This window comes from Haliaeetus albicilla, chromosome 19, assembly GCF_947461875.1.
Source record: "Haliaeetus albicilla chromosome 19, bHalAlb1.1, whole genome shotgun sequence".
In the NCBI taxonomy this organism is placed as follows: Eukaryota; Metazoa; Chordata; class Aves; order Accipitriformes; family Accipitridae; genus Haliaeetus; species Haliaeetus albicilla.
This window is the reverse complement of record NC_091501.1, coordinates 2,431,942-2,452,209: the sequence shown is the minus strand read 5'-3', so window position 1 is coordinate 2,452,209 and position 20,268 is coordinate 2,431,942. Positions and strand designations below refer to the sequence as shown.

Genomic DNA, 20,268 nt, shown 5'->3' with positions numbered 1-20,268 from the left:
CCCTTAAAGTCATGGATGGAGACGAGGGTGAGTGTCAAAAGGCTGGGAAGGCAAGAGGTAAAAAGCCCAAGAGTCTCAGGACGAAACACTGGGGCTAGATGTGACTAGAGGGGAGAGTGGAAGGGTCCCTTAGGCAGAGTCACCCACTCTTGAGGTCTAGACTGACACCTGACCCTGCCTGAGTAAAATGGGTTGATTAAATCTATTTTTCCCTGAACCAAGCATCCCCAGCTGACCTCAGAGAGCCTTGAGTTGCTGTGCTAGGTAAATCTAGTGGGGCATGGGGTGAGGGGAGAGTCCTCAATTGTGCTAGCTTTGGCCTGCACCCCTCTGTAGAGGCTGGTCCTACTCATGACACAGCTCTCCTACGTTGTCTTGGGACCTCTTGCTGCTGCATGGGGACAGCAGTAGGAAAGGATGCCTTGCTGGCTGTGGTGGAGCATGCAGTGGGCTCCTCATCCAAATCCTTTCTTCCAGCTGGGGTGTGGGATGCTAAGGATGTGTCTGCTATGTTTTTTTTTTTTTTACTCCTTCACTTGTATTAGCCCAAACAAGCCTGAGCACTTTTCAGTCTAAACTGAGGCTAGCCTCTGAGGAGTCTGGAGATGATGAGGCATGTTTGATGTTACAGCATAGTTCTCACTGGGCTGTGGGTTGTTACCCAAGGTGTCGGCTGGCCACTAATGCTAATTCTGCAGCAATGACTACTGCTGTTGGGCAGGCTGTGCCTGGTGGGCATAGGAAAGGTGGGAGCTGCCCTTTCCACAGTGCACAGTAGTTACCAGGTAGGCCCGGGATGGAAGGACTCAATCTTTGGGTCCTCGCTTCCAGGCTTGGCCATGAGGGACATGAAGCACAAACAATCTGATGTCCTACAAGGACTCCCTGCAGGCCTGGCTGGGCTGATTCCTCCTATTAAGCAGTTGCAGAGCAGCTGGAACATGGGAACTTGCTCCTACGGCAGCAGCACCTCCTGTTCTTGCTCCATAATTCATGAGGCTCTGCCAGGTCCTGTGTCTCAGGTGCTCATGCAGAGGGAGGCTCAGCTGCTAGGAACTGGGGGCTGAGGAGGAAGAAAGAGACGAGTTGGAGACAAAGGCTCAAGATGGGCTTTTGAGCTGGAAGGCAGGAACACTTGGGGTGTACAAGCAACTTGAGGCTCTGCAGCTGGATCTCTCTTGAAGCCCTGTGTTGCCCAAAGCCAGTCTGCTCTGGATGATCGCCTGCTCTTTAGGGCTACATCTATAATAGTATACACGACATCTAACATTGCCACCCTGTGCATAGGCATGGCTGGGGGACAGCGTAGCCTGGGGACTCCTCCCATGGGGTGATATCGATAAGGCCATCCTTTCTGGGGATGAGAAGAGAATTTAGCTGTATGAAAGTGAGCCATGCTAGGCTAGATGGCCTCAAGGTGAGAGACCTGGCCCAGTTTATGCAGTGGTGTTGACACAGTCTGGCAGACTGGGCTACATTCGGTAGGCCAGGGAGTTGGGGATTTCCTCAGCCACAGCAGGGACATGGTGCTGGTGAAGGCCCCCTCCCTGAGCTGTGATGATGGGCACATAGTGGAGGTCTCTCCTCGCAGCTTCCTCTGCTGGGCTGATCTTGAAAGCTGAGCAAATGTGCTGACGTCCCCAGGCTGTACTTCGGGGCAGTCTCACAATGTCTCTTAACCACACTTGGGAGTCTTTTTTTTTTTTAGAAAGACTCTTCAAAGATTTCTTTTGTGGAGGGTGGGGGAAGAAAGATGAGTGTGAGCTTTACCACAAGAGGATGAACCTCATTCAGATCTCCTGCTAGCGTGGCTGCTTCTTGAAGTGACTCACTGGTCCTGTGAAATCTGTGACTCACTGTTACCCTGACTTTATTATGGCTTGGCCCATTGCTAGCGAGGAGGTGAGGGGTGGCGAGGGTTCCCCAGCTGTATAATTTACACGTATGGAGGCTGACTGCTCCCTTTCACCTACTCCCCAGCCTTGCGCAAGGCGGAGGCTGGTGTGTGAGGGCTGAAGGACCTGAGGATGGGGTCAGGATCCCTGGGACAAGCGTCCTCCCCCAACTTGAGGAGGGTTAGCAGCCTTGCAAAGGGCATGAAGGAGAAGGCACCGCAACAACAATGGAAGACGCTGCACGGGAAGTGATCCATTTTTATTTCTCACCTCGACCCCAGCCAAAAGCTGGGAGATATTCCCAACCTGGGGGCACTGCTCACCCCTCACTTTTTCCCACAGACCCCAACAACTCCCCAGAAGCCGGAGGGAAGCTGTGGTCTCCCACCGGGCCACCCACAGCCTGCCGGGAGGATGCCGGGGGCCGTGCCGTGCCCATCCTGCTGTGGTTGGGGCGCCGGCGGTAGGTACCGGCAAGCAAGGTGTAGAGGAAGGGGTTGACGCAGCTATTGCCGTAGGCCAGGCAGGTAACGCCAAAGTTGAGGTAAGCTTGGGCAGGGGGTCCGATGCCCAGCCCCTCGCCCCGGTACAGCCCGGCCAGCTGCCAGGCCCAGAAGGGGAGGAAGCAAGCCCAATAGGCCACCACGATGGCGGAGATCCTGGAGAAAAGCCGCCGGGTGGGGGCCCGGCCGGCCGCCGGCAGCCCCAGACCCCAAGCGGAGGACCGGTACGCTTGGGCCAAGCGGGTGTAGACGACCCCCAGCACCACGCCGGGTGCCAGGATGCTGGTGGTGAAAAGCACCGTCAGATAGACCCGGAAGGCCGCCGGCGTCCAGGTGGGGATGCAGAGACGCTTGTGGGGGCCATCCTCCTCCCGCAGCTGGGTCATCACCATCATGGGGGCCGTTAGCAGGAGCGAGAGGAGCCAGAGGACGGCGCTGGCCAGCTTGCGGTAAGCGTTGGTGGCCCGCCTGGCCCGCAATGGCCTGGCCACTGCCCAGTACCTCTCCAGGCTCATGGCCGTCAGGAGGAAGATGCTGGCATGCATGGTGAGGAGGTCCAGGCTGAGCAAAAGCCTGCAGCCCACGTCGCCGAAGAACCAGTCATGGGCGAAGTAGGTGCAGACCACGAAGGGGATGGTGGAGAGGTACAGGAGGTCAGCCAGGGCAAGGTTGATCACGTAGACCCCCAAGGAGCCCGCTGAGTAGCCCGCCACCCTGCCGGAGGCCACTACCACCGTGTAGATGTTCCCCACCATCCCAGTGAGGCACATGGCCAGCAGCACGGCACCCAGCGGCCCTGTGACCGGGCTGTCCCCTCCCAGGACACTACTGTCGTCACCCCCACCGCTGCCTTCCTCCAAGAAACTGCTAGCCTCAAGATCCTCTCCAGGCCTTGCGCTGATGAAGAAAGGGTCATAAGACATCTTTGGGTAGGGCGAGCAAGAGCAAGTCAGGCTGTCAGATACCTGTTCCTTCCCCCTCTCGCTGTGTGGGGCACGCTTAGCCTTAACAGGAAAGCAGCCGAGGGAAGGGAAAATGGAAAGAGTTCATCAGGCATAGGTACTCCAAAGAAGTCTATTTCTCACCTCCAGCCGCCCAGTCCATTTTGCTGATCTTGTCCATCACAAGCTCTGTCTAGTGGTTTCCCTTAATCATCAAAGGGCTGAGAAACGGACGCTGCCCTCCCCTTCAAGAACAATAGGTGCAAAATAACCTCTGCCAGCCAGGAGGAAATGTCTCTGCTCTTCACCGGCTCCTCATTTGTTGCTTCTCCAGCATTCACTGGGCGCAGGGAAACCAGCAGACTTGGTGGACAAGTGGATTTCTCCTCCCGAGTCTGTGTCCTCTCAGCTCAGACAGACTCTGGAGAGGTGGGCTCTGCCCCCCTGAACCAACCCCTGAGTAGTTGCCTTGCCCACTGCACGGAGGAATGTGTCTGACTCACAGCTTCACACACCGGTGCGAATGCAGTCCCAGTTTATACTGGGCTTTTAGCCACTAGCTGAGGAGCCCTACTGGCTCTCTTCTCTTGCAGACACAGTCTTTCTTCCCCCATGTCTTCCTGCACCTTCCTCCTGCTCCCTCTTCCTTCTTGTTCTTGTTTCCTTTTCTTTTTCCCATTTCCCCTTGCACAGTTGTCCTCATTTGACAGAGGAGACGACTGAAAGACAAGACTCCCTAATGTGGCAAGGCAGGAAAAAGCATCGCACTGTGGCTTTAGAAGGGAAACAAGGGCCAGCCCTGAAAGTGCAATAGTCAGGGAGCTGCCACGCTGCTCTCCTCGGCCCTTAGCCAAGCCGGGCTGAGAGGTCTGTCCCCCACTCCCTTCCAAGGACACCAGGGCCCCTTGAGGTGTAGACAATGGATGTAGCCCCCAGTTTGCAAATCCATCAGATGGTAGGAGAACTCACATTTTCTATGACCTGGGCCTCTTCTACCCTTGTCCCCTGGTCAGCAGCAAGCTCCTAGACACTCAAAGGGCTGGATATTTTAGACTCACTCTTTCCTCCCTCTCCCCAAAGACCATCCTCCTTCTTTAAGCTTTCCCCCTCCCTCCCTCAAACCCCCAGGACCTGCTGCCTCACCTCAGAGAAGGGGAGCAAAAGCCTGTTAAGCAGGCACCATTGCCTTCTAGCGGGGCATCACTGCATGACACCTATGTCCCCACACTTCTGCACCCAACGCTACCTTGCTCTTTCATCTCCCACATCCCAGCCTCATCGGTCTCAGGGAACTGACACGGTAGGACAGAATTTGCAGAGCAGAGACAGACGTGCCATTACTAAATGTGCTCTGCTGTTAGTTCACAGGGGTTTTCAGGCCACTCCAGCCATGCTTTTTTGCATCATCAGTGTATTATTAGCTTCGTTGTGGCTGAGTCAAAAGCCTCCACTCATCTCCAGCAGCAATAACTCAACAGCAAACAGGAGAAGGAAGCATCTCATGGGTACTGCCCTCACTGCAGTAGGATCAAGCACCCTCCCGAGCAATGTGCTGCATGCAACAGCATCAGCTTCAGCATGACCATGCCACAGAAGCAGGCATATGGCACATATGGCATTGTTGGAGGGAACTTCAGAGGCCTCCCTCTGGATTATCTGTATTAGCTCCTGGCACATCTGGGTCACGCTCTCTACTCTTTTTCACACAGAACTGAATGTGCAGGTTGTTTAGATGGGGCTTAAGGTTTTCTAATAGACTACCACATTTCATGTTACCGGAACTTATAGGCACTTTGTTTTGGAACACAAGCTTTACAATGGCCTTCAGTTTTTAGGACAGTTGTGCTCCAGACTGGGAGAGATCAGCAAACTGCAGTGAAAATAGACTTTTGGGTGGAAAGCTCCATCAGGCCACGGCAGCAGAATGAGTGACGCTGCTTCTCATCCAGGAAGTCAATGCTCCCAACAGGTTGTGGTGGTCTCAGCACAGAGAGGCATCCCCAGAGAAGCAGAGGGGAACCATGACTTTGCCTGTTTGGCTCTGATGGGAAGATTCACAGTCCACGTGCCCCAGGAAATGCAATGAATAGCCATGGCTCTTTGCTGTGATTGTCAGTGCTTTTTTTTTTCAAGAAACAACCTCATACCTTAGCAGTTAGCAGCTCAGTTCGTTTAGGAAGTTAAAATAAATTACAATGGGATTTTTTAAATTAATTTCTTTAGGAGCTAATTAAAATACTGTTTGCCTCATTAATTCCAGTTGGCTCCCCTTAACACACGAGATGCCTACTCTCACACTGCCTGCGTAAAACTGCAGACACATCAGATACTACAGTCAGCAGCAGAACTCAGCTGGTCCTTCCAGCATGTGAAACACAGCTCTCCCAGGAGAGCTTTAAGAAATGATCTTCAAGATATGAATCATAGCCTGCTTTAGCGCTTAGGGCTAACTGTTCCTAGAAGGACAAGAACATACAAACTTCCCTGTTACACTACTGCATAAAATTATATGTATATGTGATATACAGTATAAACATATGTAATGTACAGGGCAGAATGAAAGTGCCAGGCCTTTGACGTACAGACAATGAGGGAGTAGAGAACCATGCATTATTATCTTCAGACATCAACTCCTAGGCTCTAGTAAAGACAACAGAGAGTCTGAACTCTGTAACAGACATGCCATAAGCTGCTCTCTGCAGGACCCAACCTCTCTCCATTGGTTTGACTAGAGACTCAAATTTGACAGCTGAACTTCAATGGCATGAATATCCCTCACAGTATCTTCCCTATGACAGTATTCCACCTCCCACCACTTTTTGTTACACGTGCACACACACACACACATTATCCACATACACACGTGTATACCTACACACTGGTTTTGAGTGGATCTCTTAATCTTCTCTGCAGCAATTGGAGGAAGGTCTCCACACAAATGAGGTCTGAAGAAGCTTTCAAGCTCATACACAGCAGAAGGAAACAGGCCTCACATTTGGCTGTTAGATTACATCTTTTAAGTGACCTTTCTCAACTACAGCTCTAACTGATCAAATATCTAGATGTTTCACATCTCTGTCGCCAGCAGAGAAGCCATTTCTTGTAAAGGAACAGTCTCTCCTAGTCCAGCAGCCCCTGCAACCTGCTGGGGTGTAGCTCCAGCCAGGCAGCTCTTTTCTTGCATAAGGCAGATGGCTGTCTGCAGTTTCATGCAGGAGTAATGCTAGGTCCATGTCCAACACAGCAAGTGCCAAGTTTTCAAGGCCCAATTGACAGGCAAGGCCTGCCAGCATCCAGTCAGATCAATTTAAGTGACAGGTTGCACCAAGGTTTCACACTCACAAAGTCTTGCACTTGAAAGGAAGCAGCTTAACTGGGCCCTCAGAACAAAGTGGACCATCTATGGGGGAAAAAAGTGCTTCAAGGGGTGCTTCGAGAGCACTGTGTTTCTCTGACGTCGATCTCGTCTCCTCTCCTGACAGCCCACCCAACAGGTCCAGGTAGAGTCGAGTCATAGCAAGGTTCCTGCACGGCTTCCTAGGATTTAAACTTGAAGTAGGCTTCAACTGTAGTGAAGAAAAAAGGTGGTGCATTAGGGCAATACCCTGAACCGGAGTGGCAGGAAGGGAAGGAAACAGCATCCAGGTACTTACTTGCATATTCCTGTGGTGTCATGGCCTGGTTGATGATGCTAGTGAAGGCTGCGATCCAGTCCAGCTGGTCAGTCTCTGTCTCGCAGGTGAAGAGGTATTCCCGGTCAGGGGTGACAATGGTGAGGCCATAGTGCCAAGAGAAGTTGCCCTGTGTCCCCGAAGGCAATCCCTTCTGGACGCTATATCCATTCTCTCTGCTGCCCACAAATACCTCACCTTTAGCAAATGCATCCTGCACATCAGGAGGGAAAGAGAGGGATTTACAGAAGCCAGAATTCCCCAGAAGAACCAGGGAATAATAGCAGTGCACCTAAGGACAGGAGGAGAGTGGGTGAGGGCCAGGAATGTAGCAGCAAAAAGATCTGAAAGTGGTCAGGGTATTCAGAAGAGCAAGGAGGCTGTGCTCAAAGGCAGCTGCAGAAAGGAAAATTTAAGAGCATAGGTCTCGAGAGGTCTGAGAGAAGAACTGCTGCTCCTGTCTCCCCACGTCACCTCCCATGCCACTCTCCTCTGCACCACCACCTTTACACCACTGCCCTCCCTGTTCCTGTTGTTTGCAGGCAGTGAAACAAACACAGAAAGTGCACAATGAACTAAGTGGGATGGAAAGGGGAAGACCTAGAGTCTATTCAGAGCAGCTGGGGAACCTGCAAACCCCCTTACTGCAGAGCAAAGACTCTGGTTGCACTTTGACCCTGCCCTCAGCACTGCTGCCTGCGGCTGCCAGACGTCAGATCTCCCTCTCACCAAAGGGTCCTTGAAGTACATGAGCCTGCGGTGATCCAGCGTAAACCAGCGCTTCTTAAAAGCCTCTCTCTGCTGTGAAGGGAAGAGGTGACATATGTAAGGGGACAGTGCCCTCTGCTGCGAGCAGTGCGAATGGATACCCAAAATTCATCCCAACCGCTTGAACCAAGCCCCTGCCTTAACAGCAACCTCCTCCTCGCCCTTTCTGAGCTGAGAGCGGGGATCAGTATCAGGTTTTTCAGCCCCAACTGCTGTCCCCAACTCTTGGACTTGTGTGAAGGACCCCAGAGTTGAGACAGGAGAAATCTAGACGCTAAATACCTGTAAGGTCACGCACACACAGACACATGCAGAGAGATCTGTTGTTCTGGGAGAAAGCAGGGACTCTGGCTTCATCTACTTTCACATATGTCCTTCCCCTTCCTTTTATTCTCCCCTCCCTTGGTGCACACACACTGTTCCCACGGGTGTCTAAAGAGTCAGGGGGGAATGGGGAAACAGCAGGAGAAAAAAATTGAAGTAGGGAAGGTCAGTGGCTCTCTGGCAGGTCCCTGTTAGTTTTTTTCTCCCACAGCAGCCCACCTTGGGACCAGTCTTCTCCATGTATCCCTCCTTCAGGAAGTTTCTTGTCAGCCGATTTTTAATCTGACAAAAAGACAAGAGTAACATTCACTTAGTCATGTTTCTTCGCTTTTGCCCCCCCCCCCCCTTCCTTCCATTCCCCCAAATTCAGTCACCTCTTAAATTAATGTTTGTAGAACTGCCTAGCCTGGAGTCACTTCTGCCTTCAAAGAGCCCAGAAACAGCAGAGAGCTGTTGTTCTCTGGCCACCACAGGCCCTTATACACACGTTTTCTCATCCCTCTATCTAAACACTGCAATTTCCACTTCTGTACCTGGGGTTCTAATAGTAACTAATAAGCTCTTTTATCACATAACCGAGTACTGGCAGGAGACTCAGCACTGCGCTCTAGTGCTGCCTTACCTCATTATCGCTGGCAATGGGAAATGCTACCTTCAGATAATGGAACTGCACAGAGCGAATGGCATTGAACCAGTCCACTACCTCCTGAGAACAGAAAAGGATGGGACAGAAAGCTTAGCCAGAGCAACAGCGAGCCATCTAAATTCACCCAGCTGCACCCAACCCTATGTTTACTACAAACACAGCCAGCTCTCTCTACACTGCACCTACAGCATCTCCCTCACACACACACAGCCAGCACGGCTGCCCCATTCCCCACATGCACAGGCAGCACACCTGCACATCTTCTACGGCAGCTCCTCCCACACAAACCAACTCAGCCAGTGCTCCTGCCCTGCTCCCTGCAGCAAAACCCTCTCACAGACACACAAACACAGAGCCAGAACCCCCACTGTTACCTACAGCAACTCACACACCCCCCATTCTACCCATGCTTCAGACTATTTAACATTAGCAGCTTCTCAAATCACCTCAGTGCTTTGCAGTGTTTGATGCTAAAACCAGATACCTTTCCACTTTCATGGTAGACAAATATATTCCGGGTCTTGTTGTCTTTGAGATAGGTGATCTGCAGGCCATTGGGGTTCCCAATCTTCACTGGCTGGAACGTAGCATTGATGACATCTATTTTAACATTGATTTTGGGTTCTTTGGCCTGAAAACAGAATGGTCTTGGTCAGCAATCCTAGTGGGAAAAGGACCTGAGCTACTGACTTAGTGGGGTAAGACAGGGTTAGAGGATTTTAAAAGGTAATAACTGCCCCTTCCCAACAAAACTGTTGTAGCACACACTCCCTTCACTGTGTGGCGTGCTCAAGCCCAACCAGTGGCCCAGTCCCTCCAATTTAGATTTGAGCTGTGCCCACCCTGGAACTGCCAGTGAAACACTGAGAGTGTATCTGACTTTACAGCTGAGCCAGTCTAAAGGCTAACTGACCTCAAAAGGAAAGAGCCTACTTCTAGAACCATAGAATAGTTTGGAAGGGACCTTTAAAGGTCATCTAGTCCAACCCTCCTGCAATAAGCAGGGACATCTTCAACCAGATCACGTTGCTCAGAGCCCCATCCAACCTGACCTGGAATGGTTCCAGGGATGGGGCATCTACCACCTCTTTGGGCAACCTGTGCCAGTGTTTCACCACTCTCATTGTAAAAAATGTTTTCCTTCGATCTAGTCTAGATCTACCCTCTTTTAGTTTAAAACCATTACCACTTGTCCTGTCATAACAGGCCCTGCTAAAAAGTCTGTCCCCATCTTTCTTATAAGCCCTCTTTAAGTACTGAAGGGCCGCAATAAGGTCTCCCCAGAGCCTTCTCTTCTCTGGGCTGAAAAAGCTCAACTCTCTCAGCCTTTCTTCATAGGAGAGATGTTCCAACCCACTGATCATTTTTGTAGCCTTCCTCTGGACCTGCTCCAACAGGTTCATGTCCTTCTTATGCTGGGGGCCCCAGAGCTGAATGCAGTAATCCAGGTGGGATCTCACCAGAACAGAGTAGAGGGGGAGAATCCCCTCCCTTGACCTGCTGGCCACGCTTCTTTTGATGCAGCCCAGGATAAGGTTGGCTTTCTGGGCTGCGAGCACACATTGCCAGCTCATGTTCAGCTTTTCATCTACCAGTACCCCCAAGTCCTTCTCCACAAGGCTGCTCTCAATCCCTTCAACCCCCAGCCGGTATTGATACCAGGGGTTGCCCCAACCCAGATGCAGGACCTTGCACTTGGCCTTGTTGAACCTCATGAGGTTTACATGGGCCCTCTTTTCAAGCTTGTCCAGGTCTCTCTGGATGGCATCTCCTGCTCCTCCCTATCGCAAGCCATTTCCTCCCTTGCCGCATTCATTTCAGGGAGATGAACTAGCAGACAGGTAGCCCTCCTCAAAACAAACCAAACAACAGGTTTTTGCCAATTTGGCTCACAGTGGGGTGAGGTTGGTTCCAGGGGTGGTGCAGGATTACACAGCCAGGCAAATAGATAAGGGGTGAAGTGAAAGATCAGCCCTTTTATCAGCAGTGAGGGAGGGGTGTAGGGAAGCACAAAGGGAGAATGTGGGGAAATGTCACCCTGACAGTAGGAAGGGAACCCCACTCCTCAGTGACATGTTTTGTTATCATCCCTGGCCTGGGATGAGCAAGGCAACCTCAGAAACATGCATAGGAAATAGAAACATCTTTGTGACCCCACTGCCCTGGGTGGAGTACACTCCAAGGTGGGAGTTGACCACCATACTCACATCCTGCTTGGTGAAATACTTCAGACACCCCTCTCTCTCAGACAAGAGGAACTTGCGGGGTAGGAACTGCCCATTGTCTCGACCTCGCTTCCAGAGGATACCTTCCTTCACCCCTAGGAGCAGAAAGGCCACGTTTAAGAGCATCCCCCCACAGGCATGGTAGGCATCAGAGAGCTGCATGCAGCCTGGGGTTCCCAGCCACACCTCTGGGATAAAGCACATGATAGACTATTGCTGAGAACACTTGAGAAGGAGATGTCTCACCTCTGACTTACAGCTGAAGGTGGTGGTGTTCCTAGGTTTGCAGCCCAGATAAACAGTTACCAGAAGACACTCCTAGATGCTTCCCACCTCCTAGTCTGGCTCCCATTACTGCCTCTGACAGTGTGAGAGCCATCTCTCCTGTGAACACCAGAGTCCTGGCCCACGCAGACCCTGGCGTTGGACCAGAACTCTTCCCACTTGACTCTGCAGGCCCTTGGGCTCCAGCGCCTTGTGTCACAGCACTGGCAGTGACATTTCAAAGACAACTGCCAGGGTTGGAGGGGGTGGCATGCAGCAGGACAGAAATTCCTTACTGCAGAGGTCTGGCTCCACCAGGACAGCAAACGCCTTTGAAAAATGCCAGCCGGTAATACCAGGCTTGGAAGCAACCCGTGGCAGTGCCAACTTATGCTGCCCACAATTTAACACCCCCCCCAAAACAATGCCCTGTAAGTACCAGCTGGGTTCTTGGGAGTACTTGTGGGATTTGCAACACTGACAGTATGAGCTTTAAACTCATGGTGCTCAAAAGCTTCCAGCCAAGGCAACAGGCAGGATATTTTGATGCTGTGCTCTGCTCTTACCATCAGAATACGGCAGGTGTTTTCCCAGCTCGGTGAACTCTTTGCGTTCATATTTGGCCCGTATCCACTGTTCTCTCAGCACTCTAGGGAGAGAGGTGACAGGTAGCTCAGAAACGAACTAGGAGAACCCAGAAACGCCCTTCCCCCTTTTCTTCTGTATGCAGCAACTTACTGGCAGTCATTGTAGTTTGGCTGGTAATAGTAAATAGGGATGTGAGCTTCATATGTGGCTTTAGTCACAGCATTCCCATGCTTGGCCAGAAACTGCAGAGTTAGACAGAGAGTTAGCGCCTTCCCTTTGATACAGGCACATGTTGGACCTTTTTCTTTCCTGACCCACTACAGGGCTAGATGCACATCAAGCTCTAATGGAGAATTCTCTTTCCCCTCTGTTGCAACATCCCAGCAAAGTCTGGCTAAAGAAAAGTGGGTCTCAAAGGACTTGTCTACTCTCAGAAGTTACAGTGATTGCACCTGAATCAACAGAATGCCATAAATGTCACTTCCACGGGGCTGGGTGAACACACATTCCCTGGATTTGCTGCCATGCCCCACAGCTCAGGGGGGACCGAGTTCAACAACAGCTCTGCAATGCTGTCTAGGAGGACATTCCAAACCTCTTTGCTCTTCTCCAAAGAGCAGCGAGATACAGATTATTTTCTTTGGATCTCCAGAAAATTTTTTCAGTCCTCTGAAGATTAATGGGTTGAGGGGTGTGGAACAGGGAGAAGTCAAGTTCCCATAAATGCCATTTTTCTCAAGAGATCACATTATATCTGGAAACTTCTCTGAGCATGGAATTGCCCCAGGTTTTCCCCTCGTACTGCTGAAACCAAGAGAAGACATTGAGGCTGGATGGTGCTGGCAAGTGGGAAATGAGTAATCTGGAGTGACAAAGACCCTGAGCCTTGGCAAGATACATTGCAAGAGCTCTGCCTTTGCCATAAAGCAACAGGACATGGGGAGATACATAAGGCATGTGCATTCTACATCTCTCAGTGGGTTATGGGGAGTTATCCCCACTTGAGTATCCAGAGCATGAGTAGCAAAGGGACAGATTAAATCAGATTAAATCTCCAACTCTGTGAGGACAAAGGGCTGATTTTCCCAGGACAGTTAGTGTATGGCCTAGACCCAAATCACCTGACATAATAGTGGGAATAATGATCTCACCTGCACCTGAGCATCATCCCAGTGGTCCATCTTCAGGGATTTGACTTTGCTGATGCTAGGGATGTTGCGGTGAATTCCTGAACAGCTGAGGCATATAAAGACACCCAAAGTAGAGGATGCCCAGTCAGGATCTGAGAGTATAAAAAAGGGTATGACTAGAAGTGGTAAATTCCCCTGGGAGATATGCCTCAACTGAGAATGTAGTCCTGAGAGACAGAGAGCTGGGTGACCACTGTTTCATCCATGCTGGTTAATTAACACCCAAGGTACAGATGCCAGTCAGGAAAACGCATAGCTATTAGTTCCTCATTTCCCCTGCTTCAATGACTTCATCTGAATCTCTATTGACCTGAATCTTGAGAAATTCCAAAGTGCTCTGCAAACTCCCCTTTGTGTAAAGGGTCACCCACGATGAAAATGAAACCACCACTGGGAAAAGATTCCAGGAGCTGTTTAGTGCAACACAGCAAATCCCCAACAGTATTTAGCTCAGCAGCCTTGAATTCAAAATTTTCCTGGGAGAATTTAAGAAGGTAAAATGGTACTAATTAGCCCAGTCTTCATTTGGCTTGGGTGGTACGCTGCACATGCCCCTTTTGGGAGGAGTACGATGGGTGTTTTTAGCAGCGCTTGTAGGACCTCAAACTGGGTACCCTTTTGAGAGAGCAAGCCCTTCAGTAAAAGAAACCTCCAAGGTGCCTGTGGCAGGTTGTCAGTTCAGAGCTGAGTCACGGAGGAGACAATGCCCTCCTGAATCATGCCTTCTTTCTGGAGCAGTTAGGGTTTCACCGGGAGCTTTCCTGTCAGGTCCTGACTGGGCATGACCTTGGTTTGTATTTGAGATCTGACACAACTACAACCCACAGAGCTGCAGCTACACAGCCCCTGCTCATCTGGCACTACCACGTCCCGGCCCTTCTTCCCACCAGCGCTGTGGCATCTCCTTCCTCCTCCCTTGCCAACTCACCTCCAGGGAGAGGAAGCAAATACCCAGAGCAATGCCTCTCCTTTCTCTCCACCCCAAGCTCCTGTGCAGTCCAGACAGCCAGCACTAAATAGCTGCTAGAGACCAGCCCCAGCTCCCTGCTTCCAACTCTTCCTCCAGCAGCCCTCAGGGACTCACCCGGCTTCCCGCAGTCGGCGCACAAAGAGTTTTCCGCTCTTTTCCACACCTCCTTCAGGGCCTTCATGCTCCGCTCATTGCCTCCGGCCATCACTTCCAACGTTATCCCTCCAGGCAGGGCAGGACAGGGCCAGGAGGGCAGCCGCCTGCACCTTCTGCACCTGCAGGCCAACCCACTGGGTTGCCCAAGGGAGAAGGAGCCACCAGAGAGACAGAAGCTCTGGCAGATGGAGGAAAAAGGGGAAGGCAGGAGAAGCTGTAAGGTTAATGGAAGGAGGCCTGACGGTGCACCTGAGCTGGCTGAGTGCAGGCAGGGGCAAAGAGGCTGGAGGCTGAAGCGCACCCAGACTGTGAGTGAGGAGGAGGAGGAGGAGAAGAAGACCTGCCCCATGGGCGTGGAGGGAAGTGCAGCAATTAACCACAGAACTGGTTTTTCCGCATTTCTGCTGGTGAAAGGACAGGCCAGGAAAAGAGCACAAGCAGCAAGTGAGCTGATAAAGGCCAGGCGGCCCTGGATGTGGATGAGCAGCCACCAGGCTGTGTCAGGACTCATCATGCTCTGTGTGCTGGGGGGGGTGTTTGGCTGCCCCCGCAGTGCTTCCACCAAAGTCAGCTGGCCACCATGCAAGCATGACACCCATTTTTAACACGAGGACTGGAGGGCAAGAAAGGTTCAAGAGTTCAGCCAAAGCTGGTCAAGCCAGCAGACGCCACGGCAGTCCTGATGCCCCCACCTACTCACACTGGTACCCCTCTCCACCATCAACTACAGAAACCATGGCTGTTCTTTCAGGTCCTGCATCTTGGAGACTCGGTGTCAGAGCCAAGACCTGTCCTGGCACTTGCCTCCCCCAGCTAAGAGGAGCAGCTCAGGTGCCACTGACACCAAGCAATGACGATAGCTTGAAATAAACTCTCAGACCTTTACTGAAGAAATGCAGACATTAGATATTTGGATGAGCGACCTTTATTAAAGAGATGCTGATGTAAAAATACTCATAGAGAAGCAGCAGAGTGGGTCTCGGGGTGAAAGATCGGGCGCTACGCTGGCTGCACAAGGCAGCGGGCTTAGAGCCTTTTCCTTGGAGGGAGCTGAAGAGGAGCAGGAGCTGGAAGCACCTGAGCCTGAAGAAACCCCCTGTCCACCCCAGGCTGGGTGTTAGGGCCAGGAAGAGACACCTGTGAGGTCCACGATGGTGGCTTCTCTCTCCTGCCCCAACCTGGGGAAAGAAAGCACACCAGGAGCGGGCAAAGGGAACGCACACAGCTCCCACACACCGCTGGGACACGAGGACCCCACGTCTGCCTCACTCCGCTCCTTCAAGCTGCCCCACAGCCAAGGCAGCGGCACAGCCATCCCCTCCCTCCCGCCCCGCAGCCCACCATTCTCGGGGCTCCCCCAAACCCTGGGGCCGCTCCACCCTCAGCCCAACAGCGGCTCAGCCGACAAGACCCTCCCGCTTAGGACCTCATAAAGAAACCAACCTCCCCCCCAAAAAACACCCTTATGCCCGGCCAGGCGCGGGTGGCACAAAATGGCGGGCGGAGCAGGAGGGCCGCCCCTCACGGCCGGGCGGCGGCGGAAGAGGCGGGCGGGCGGCGGTAGTAGTTGTGTGGAACCGCCATGGCGCGCAAGAAGAAGAAGGGGCCGGCCGGCCGTGAGGGGAAGCTGGTGGTGACTTTCGACGAGGAGAGGCGGAGGTGAGGCCAGGGCCGACCCCGGGGGTGGGGAGGCATTCCCCGGTGAAGGGGGTCACTAAAAACCGCGGGGGGGGGATGTCTGTTTCTGCGTTGCCGGCGACAGGGAGTACCTGACCGGCTTCCACAAGCGCAAGGTGGAGCGGAGGAAGGCGGCGCTGGAGGAGATCAAGAGGAAGCTGAAGGAGGAGCAGAGGAAGATGAAGGAGGAGGTATCCCTACAAACATCCCCTGGGTCCTCCGCGGGAGAAGGGTCCGACCCCTCCCGCCATGAGCGGGGGGGCAGGCCGCGGGGGCCAAGGCCGCCGGGCAGGAGGGGTCTTCGGGCTTCCCCTGCCCCGTTTGCTAGGGGTAAGGGGCCGTCCCGGGTGGAGGGTGGGCGGCTGGAGCGGCAAAGGTGCCGCAGTGACCTGTTTCCATCCCTCAGCGGCACCAGGAGTACCTGAAGATGCTGAGCGAGAGGGAAGAGGCGCTCGGTACGTGCTGGGCCTTCGGCGGCGGGGCGGCCGCCTGAGGGGTGGGAGGTGGGCGCCCGTGGTCCGACTCCCCCGGCTGGGTGATAAGAGCAGAGGTGCTCACACACCGTCCCACAGTGTCAGCTCCTCGGTCCTCCCGTGTCCCGTTGGGAAGCTGGGCAGGGATCTGAGCAGGGACACCCGCTGGCGCAGGGGCTCAGGTGGGTTGTGCAGAAAGGAGCAAGCAGGAGGACATCTCCAGGGTGTTACCAGCTCCTCTCTGCTGGGAGAAGGCGCTTGCCCTTCATGCTTGTAGTGCCGATGTTCAAGCCCCCCCGCGCTTTAACCCTGCATGCAAAGGCAGGGTTACTCCTCCTCGGCGTGGCACTGCAGGAATAAGCGAGCGTATCTTGTGAAAAGTTGGGCGCTTTGCAGCACAGGATTTCTTGTCTCCCCAGATGAGGCTGATGAACTGGAGCACTTGGTGACATCGCGGACAGAGTCTGTGAACATCGACCACCCGAACCACGTTGTAACAGTGACCACCATCAGTGACCTGGACCTCTCAGGGGCACGCCAGCTGGGACTGACCAACCCTGTGGTAAAGCCTCTTGCTGCGTCTCTGATTGTATTGGCCATAAACGTGCTTAGGGCTGGCTAGGTAGGCCTGGTGCTCCCTGAATATGCCCAAAAACTTGCAGCTGGCTGGGAGCAGGGATGAAAAGGAAACTTGTAACTTTCACATTCCTCCACAACTTATGTTGGGCCTCTAAAGAGGAAGAAATGTCCTATGTGGGGATAGCTCACTCCAAACCTTCCTGGAATCCTTTGTGAGTCCCAGCTTACCTTGTGCAAGTGAATGGTATCACAGGGCTGGATGGGGAGAATGTATTTTAAAAGCCGATGCAACACAAGCAGCAAGATTTCAGACTTTGCTGCATGGGCTATCCTCAACCTTTTTCCTGTGTCCTGTCCAGGAAAAATTACTATCAGCACGAGGAGGGAATTCTTTCTCCGTGATCCTGTGCTTGGACCACATATGAGGAAGCCATTCAGTTCTGGTTGTGGTTGCTTTTATTCTCAAAACATATTGTAACTGAGATCTCTTATTTGTTTCATAGAGGCTTTCAGGCACTGGTTGACTTGATCCTTTTGATCTTCATGACTTGTGGCTGGATTTGAGCTCTTTGGGGAAGTGCCTGTGTTTGGCAGTTAAACTTGTACAGTTACAAGGTCGTCATCTAATCTGAAAAGCCACTTTAAAAGGTTTTAATAGTAATTTAAGAAAAAAGATGAAACCTTTAATTCATACTTTAGACTTTAGTTGCTTGGCCATTAAGATCATGCTGAAGTCTTTAGATCTTAGGGTGGATTACTGTAGGACTTCTTGCTGGTTGTCCCTTTCTGAGTGGCTGCAATAAGAAACCTTGAGATTGGGACAGCAAGGAACGTGGAGAATCAAAAAAGACTTCATCCATGACTAGGTGGTTTACAAAACAGGATGAAACCAAGAAGGCAGCAGAAACACTGGAATCACAAGACTGCCTGTTTTAATGTGTCTATAGGGATTTTTCTTCTCTTTTTTGCTTCCTTTTTAAGGGAAAAAGTGATGGATCAGAAGAAGAGAAAGGGGAAGAGGTGGTGAACAAGCCTATAAAAGCAATGCCCAAGAAGTCCAGAAACCCCTTCCTATCTGAAAAGTATGTATGAATTCATTCAACTCTCTGCTGCTGGGCTGTGCATGCTCATCAGGAGGATCTTGCGTTCCCAGATCAGCAGTGTGGTTGCAGGGAGGGGATGCTGTGCTGCCTGGGTGCCGGTGGGCAGGAGCCAGCAGAGGGCACTGGCAGAGCACAAGCCTGCCCCAAACGCTCCATTTCCATGGCATTGATCCCTGGTGACAGCAGCAGCAGCAAGAAGAGAAAGAGGAGGATGCGGTGCAGGGCGGGCTTTGTCCTGAACTGTTTACCTAGTCCTTCTTCTCGGCAGATATTGCAGGGAAGGCTATATTGCAGGGTGCAGGGTTTGTCTCTAGGATTGAAGGTCAGAAGACCCTAAAGCTTAAAGCTTTGACATTCACCACATTTTTCAGTATCCAGGATTTACAACTACTTTGGGGATGCGGAGAGTTACTTAACTCTGTGGTGGCTGGGCAGCCCACTGCTCAGAAAATTCATTTTGGTTGTTACTGCACATGCAGACTTGCAGGTTTCCTGCCCTGTCAGGATGATGCCCAGCACAGTGGAGTTCCTCTGGGGCTTGCCATGGCTGGCATCCATTCCCACTGGGCCACACAGGGCTCTCCTGCTATTGTTGTGGTGTCGCCTTGCTCCTGCAGACTTTGTTCCCCAAACATTTCTCTCTTCCTGCCCTGCACAGGATCTCTTCTCTTACTGCCACACTGCACATGCACAGCCAGAAAAAGACGAAAGGGAAGAGACCCCAACGTGGGCAAGGCCCACGCAAGAAAATCCAGAAATCCAGCACGGGGCGAACCACTAAGACTCAGAGACGGCGGCTGACAGGCAAAATGGGCCGCGACCAAGATTAACAGAGAAACTAGTGCTCAGACCAGCAGCTGGAACAGTGCTCCACATCTGGCCTGCTGCTCTTCAGGGCCTCTTCATTGTGTGCAAGGGCCTTGTTTACCTGGCACTCTGACCAGCCAGCAGTGAGCACAGTTCAGCCTTTCTCTCACCTCCTGAGCACTGGCCAGGGTGACTAGATGCTCCACCCATTTATTTCTGCAGTGATCTCCAGCTAAGTGTCTGGGTGCCACGGAGTCTCTAAAAGCTTCTGCTGTGGGTCCTGTTCTCTGTTTTGCATAATCCTTCTGTCCTTGGGCCTCCCCTTCCAGAGCTGATACTTGGCTTTATCAAAGGAGAGGATCTGGGGTGGAGTGCAACAGGCACATGGTCAGGGCAGTTTATGAGACTTGGAAGAGCTCTGCTTCCGCTCGTGCATCAATGCCCTGGTATTTCTGCTGTGCAGTAAATCCTTTTTCCATGGAGACATGGTGTCCTCTAGTCTCACGTGTTTCTTCTCCAGTGCCACACCTGAATGCAGGGGTACTTTTTGTTTGGTACCTGTGCCAAGTGAAATTTGGTAACTGTGAATAAATCTTTATGAAGTCATTTTGCTAAGAAAAAAACATCTGTGACTTACTTGAAGCATAACAGCAACTGTGAAAACACCAGTACCAGCTTTAAAGAGGGGAGATGATTCCTGGTGCTTAAAGGATATTGAAATCCACTGGTGCTTGGGAAATGGAATAGCTAGGAGCTATTTCTGTGGTAACGCAGAGCCAGCCAGAGCCGGAATGGCTCATTCTGTTGTCTGCTGAATATGCTGATCTTAATTGCGATAGCACAAAGGAGTATGAAATGCCCTAATGCCCTTGCTGTATGTGTGTGGCCCTCTCTGGGATGGGAGCAGCAGAGGCTGCCCTTTACCTCAGGGCTGCTGCAGTCATCAGCAGTTAATTGCCTTTCTTCTTTGGACCTCAGTATATGTTTTTTAGCATGGATGCCTTCAGCAGGAAGGTGGGGGAGGTTTGCAGGGTTGGAGTTGAGGAATACTGCTGGCAAAACCGTGAGTGAATCCTCTGAGGAGGAGGTGAGCCTAAGCAGTGTGCTGGCTTCTGTCATGGCGTATCTGTAGGAGGTGGTAGCCATTCTGCCTCTGTCAGCTAGGTCTTCTCCCATGCCACATGTGTACTGGCAAGGAAATGACAAAGAAAAGGCCTGTGTGGCCAAAACCCACACCAGAAAATTGGCAACTCAGCAGTGGGCGAGTACATAGATTCCTCATGCCAGAAATGGGAAGGGAAAGAGTAAACCAGTGCCTGAGGCTTCATGGAGGGACATCAGAGCAATGCTGATGGCCACCAGCTGCTAAAGCTAGCAGCACCAGCCTGATGTATCTCCCCATCATTTCTTGGAGCATGCACACATGAAGAAATTCTTCAGTGTGTTGAGGAGGAGGGTATGATCTCAACACTGACAGCAGCTATGCAA

At 52.0% G+C, this 20,268-nt stretch overlaps 3 protein-coding genes across 5 annotated transcripts; 1 reads left to right on the top strand and 2 right to left on the bottom strand.

Moving 5' to 3' along the window:
* Nucleotides 1-2,214: 2,214 nt before the first annotated feature.
* Nucleotides 2,215-5,590, bottom strand: LOC138690053 (urotensin-2 receptor-like). The gene has a single exon (XM_069807288.1). The coding sequence runs from the start codon at nt 3,319-3,321 to the stop codon at nt 2,215-2,217; it is 1,107 nt and encodes a 368-aa protein (XP_069663389.1). The 5' UTR covers nt 3,322-5,590.
* Nucleotides 5,591-5,830: 240 nt separating this feature from the next.
* LOC104316627 (arf-GAP with dual PH domain-containing protein 1) lies at nt 5,831-15,612 on the bottom strand. Of its 3 annotated transcripts, none has more exons than XM_009917112.2 (11): nt 14,100-15,612; nt 12,977-13,107; nt 11,976-12,067; nt 11,804-11,886; nt 10,956-11,068; nt 9,233-9,379; nt 8,725-8,808; nt 8,322-8,384; nt 7,740-7,811; nt 6,993-7,224; nt 5,831-6,905 (listed from the first exon to the last, which is right to left on the bottom strand). In XM_009917112.2, exons 1-11 carry the CDS (start codon nt 14,653-14,655, stop codon nt 6,877-6,879), a joined length of 1,602 nt encoding a protein of 533 aa, XP_009915414.2. In that variant the 5' UTR covers nt 14,656-15,612; the 3' UTR covers nt 5,831-6,876. The 3 variants fall into 3 exon arrangements, 2 of the variants coding, with proteins under 2 accessions (XP_009915414.2, XP_069663388.1); XM_069807287.1 differs by having other exon boundaries at nt 6,993-7,067; nt 14,100-15,611; XR_011328812.1 differs by lacking the exon at nt 5,831-6,905 and adding an exon at nt 8,061-8,210 and having other exon boundaries at nt 7,064-7,224; nt 14,100-15,611.
* A 31-nt stretch (nt 15,613-15,643) lies between these two features.
* On the top strand, nt 15,644-19,262 carry NOL12 (nucleolar protein 12). Its single transcript, XM_069807291.1, has 6 exons — nt 15,644-15,800; nt 15,904-16,009; nt 16,225-16,273; nt 16,711-16,853; nt 17,852-17,952; nt 18,632-19,262. The coding sequence occupies exons 1-6, from the start codon at nt 15,724-15,726 to the stop codon at nt 18,801-18,803; spliced, it is 648 nt and encodes a 215-aa protein (XP_069663392.1). The 5' UTR covers nt 15,644-15,723; the 3' UTR covers nt 18,804-19,262.
* Nucleotides 19,263-20,268: the final 1,006 nt, after the last annotated feature.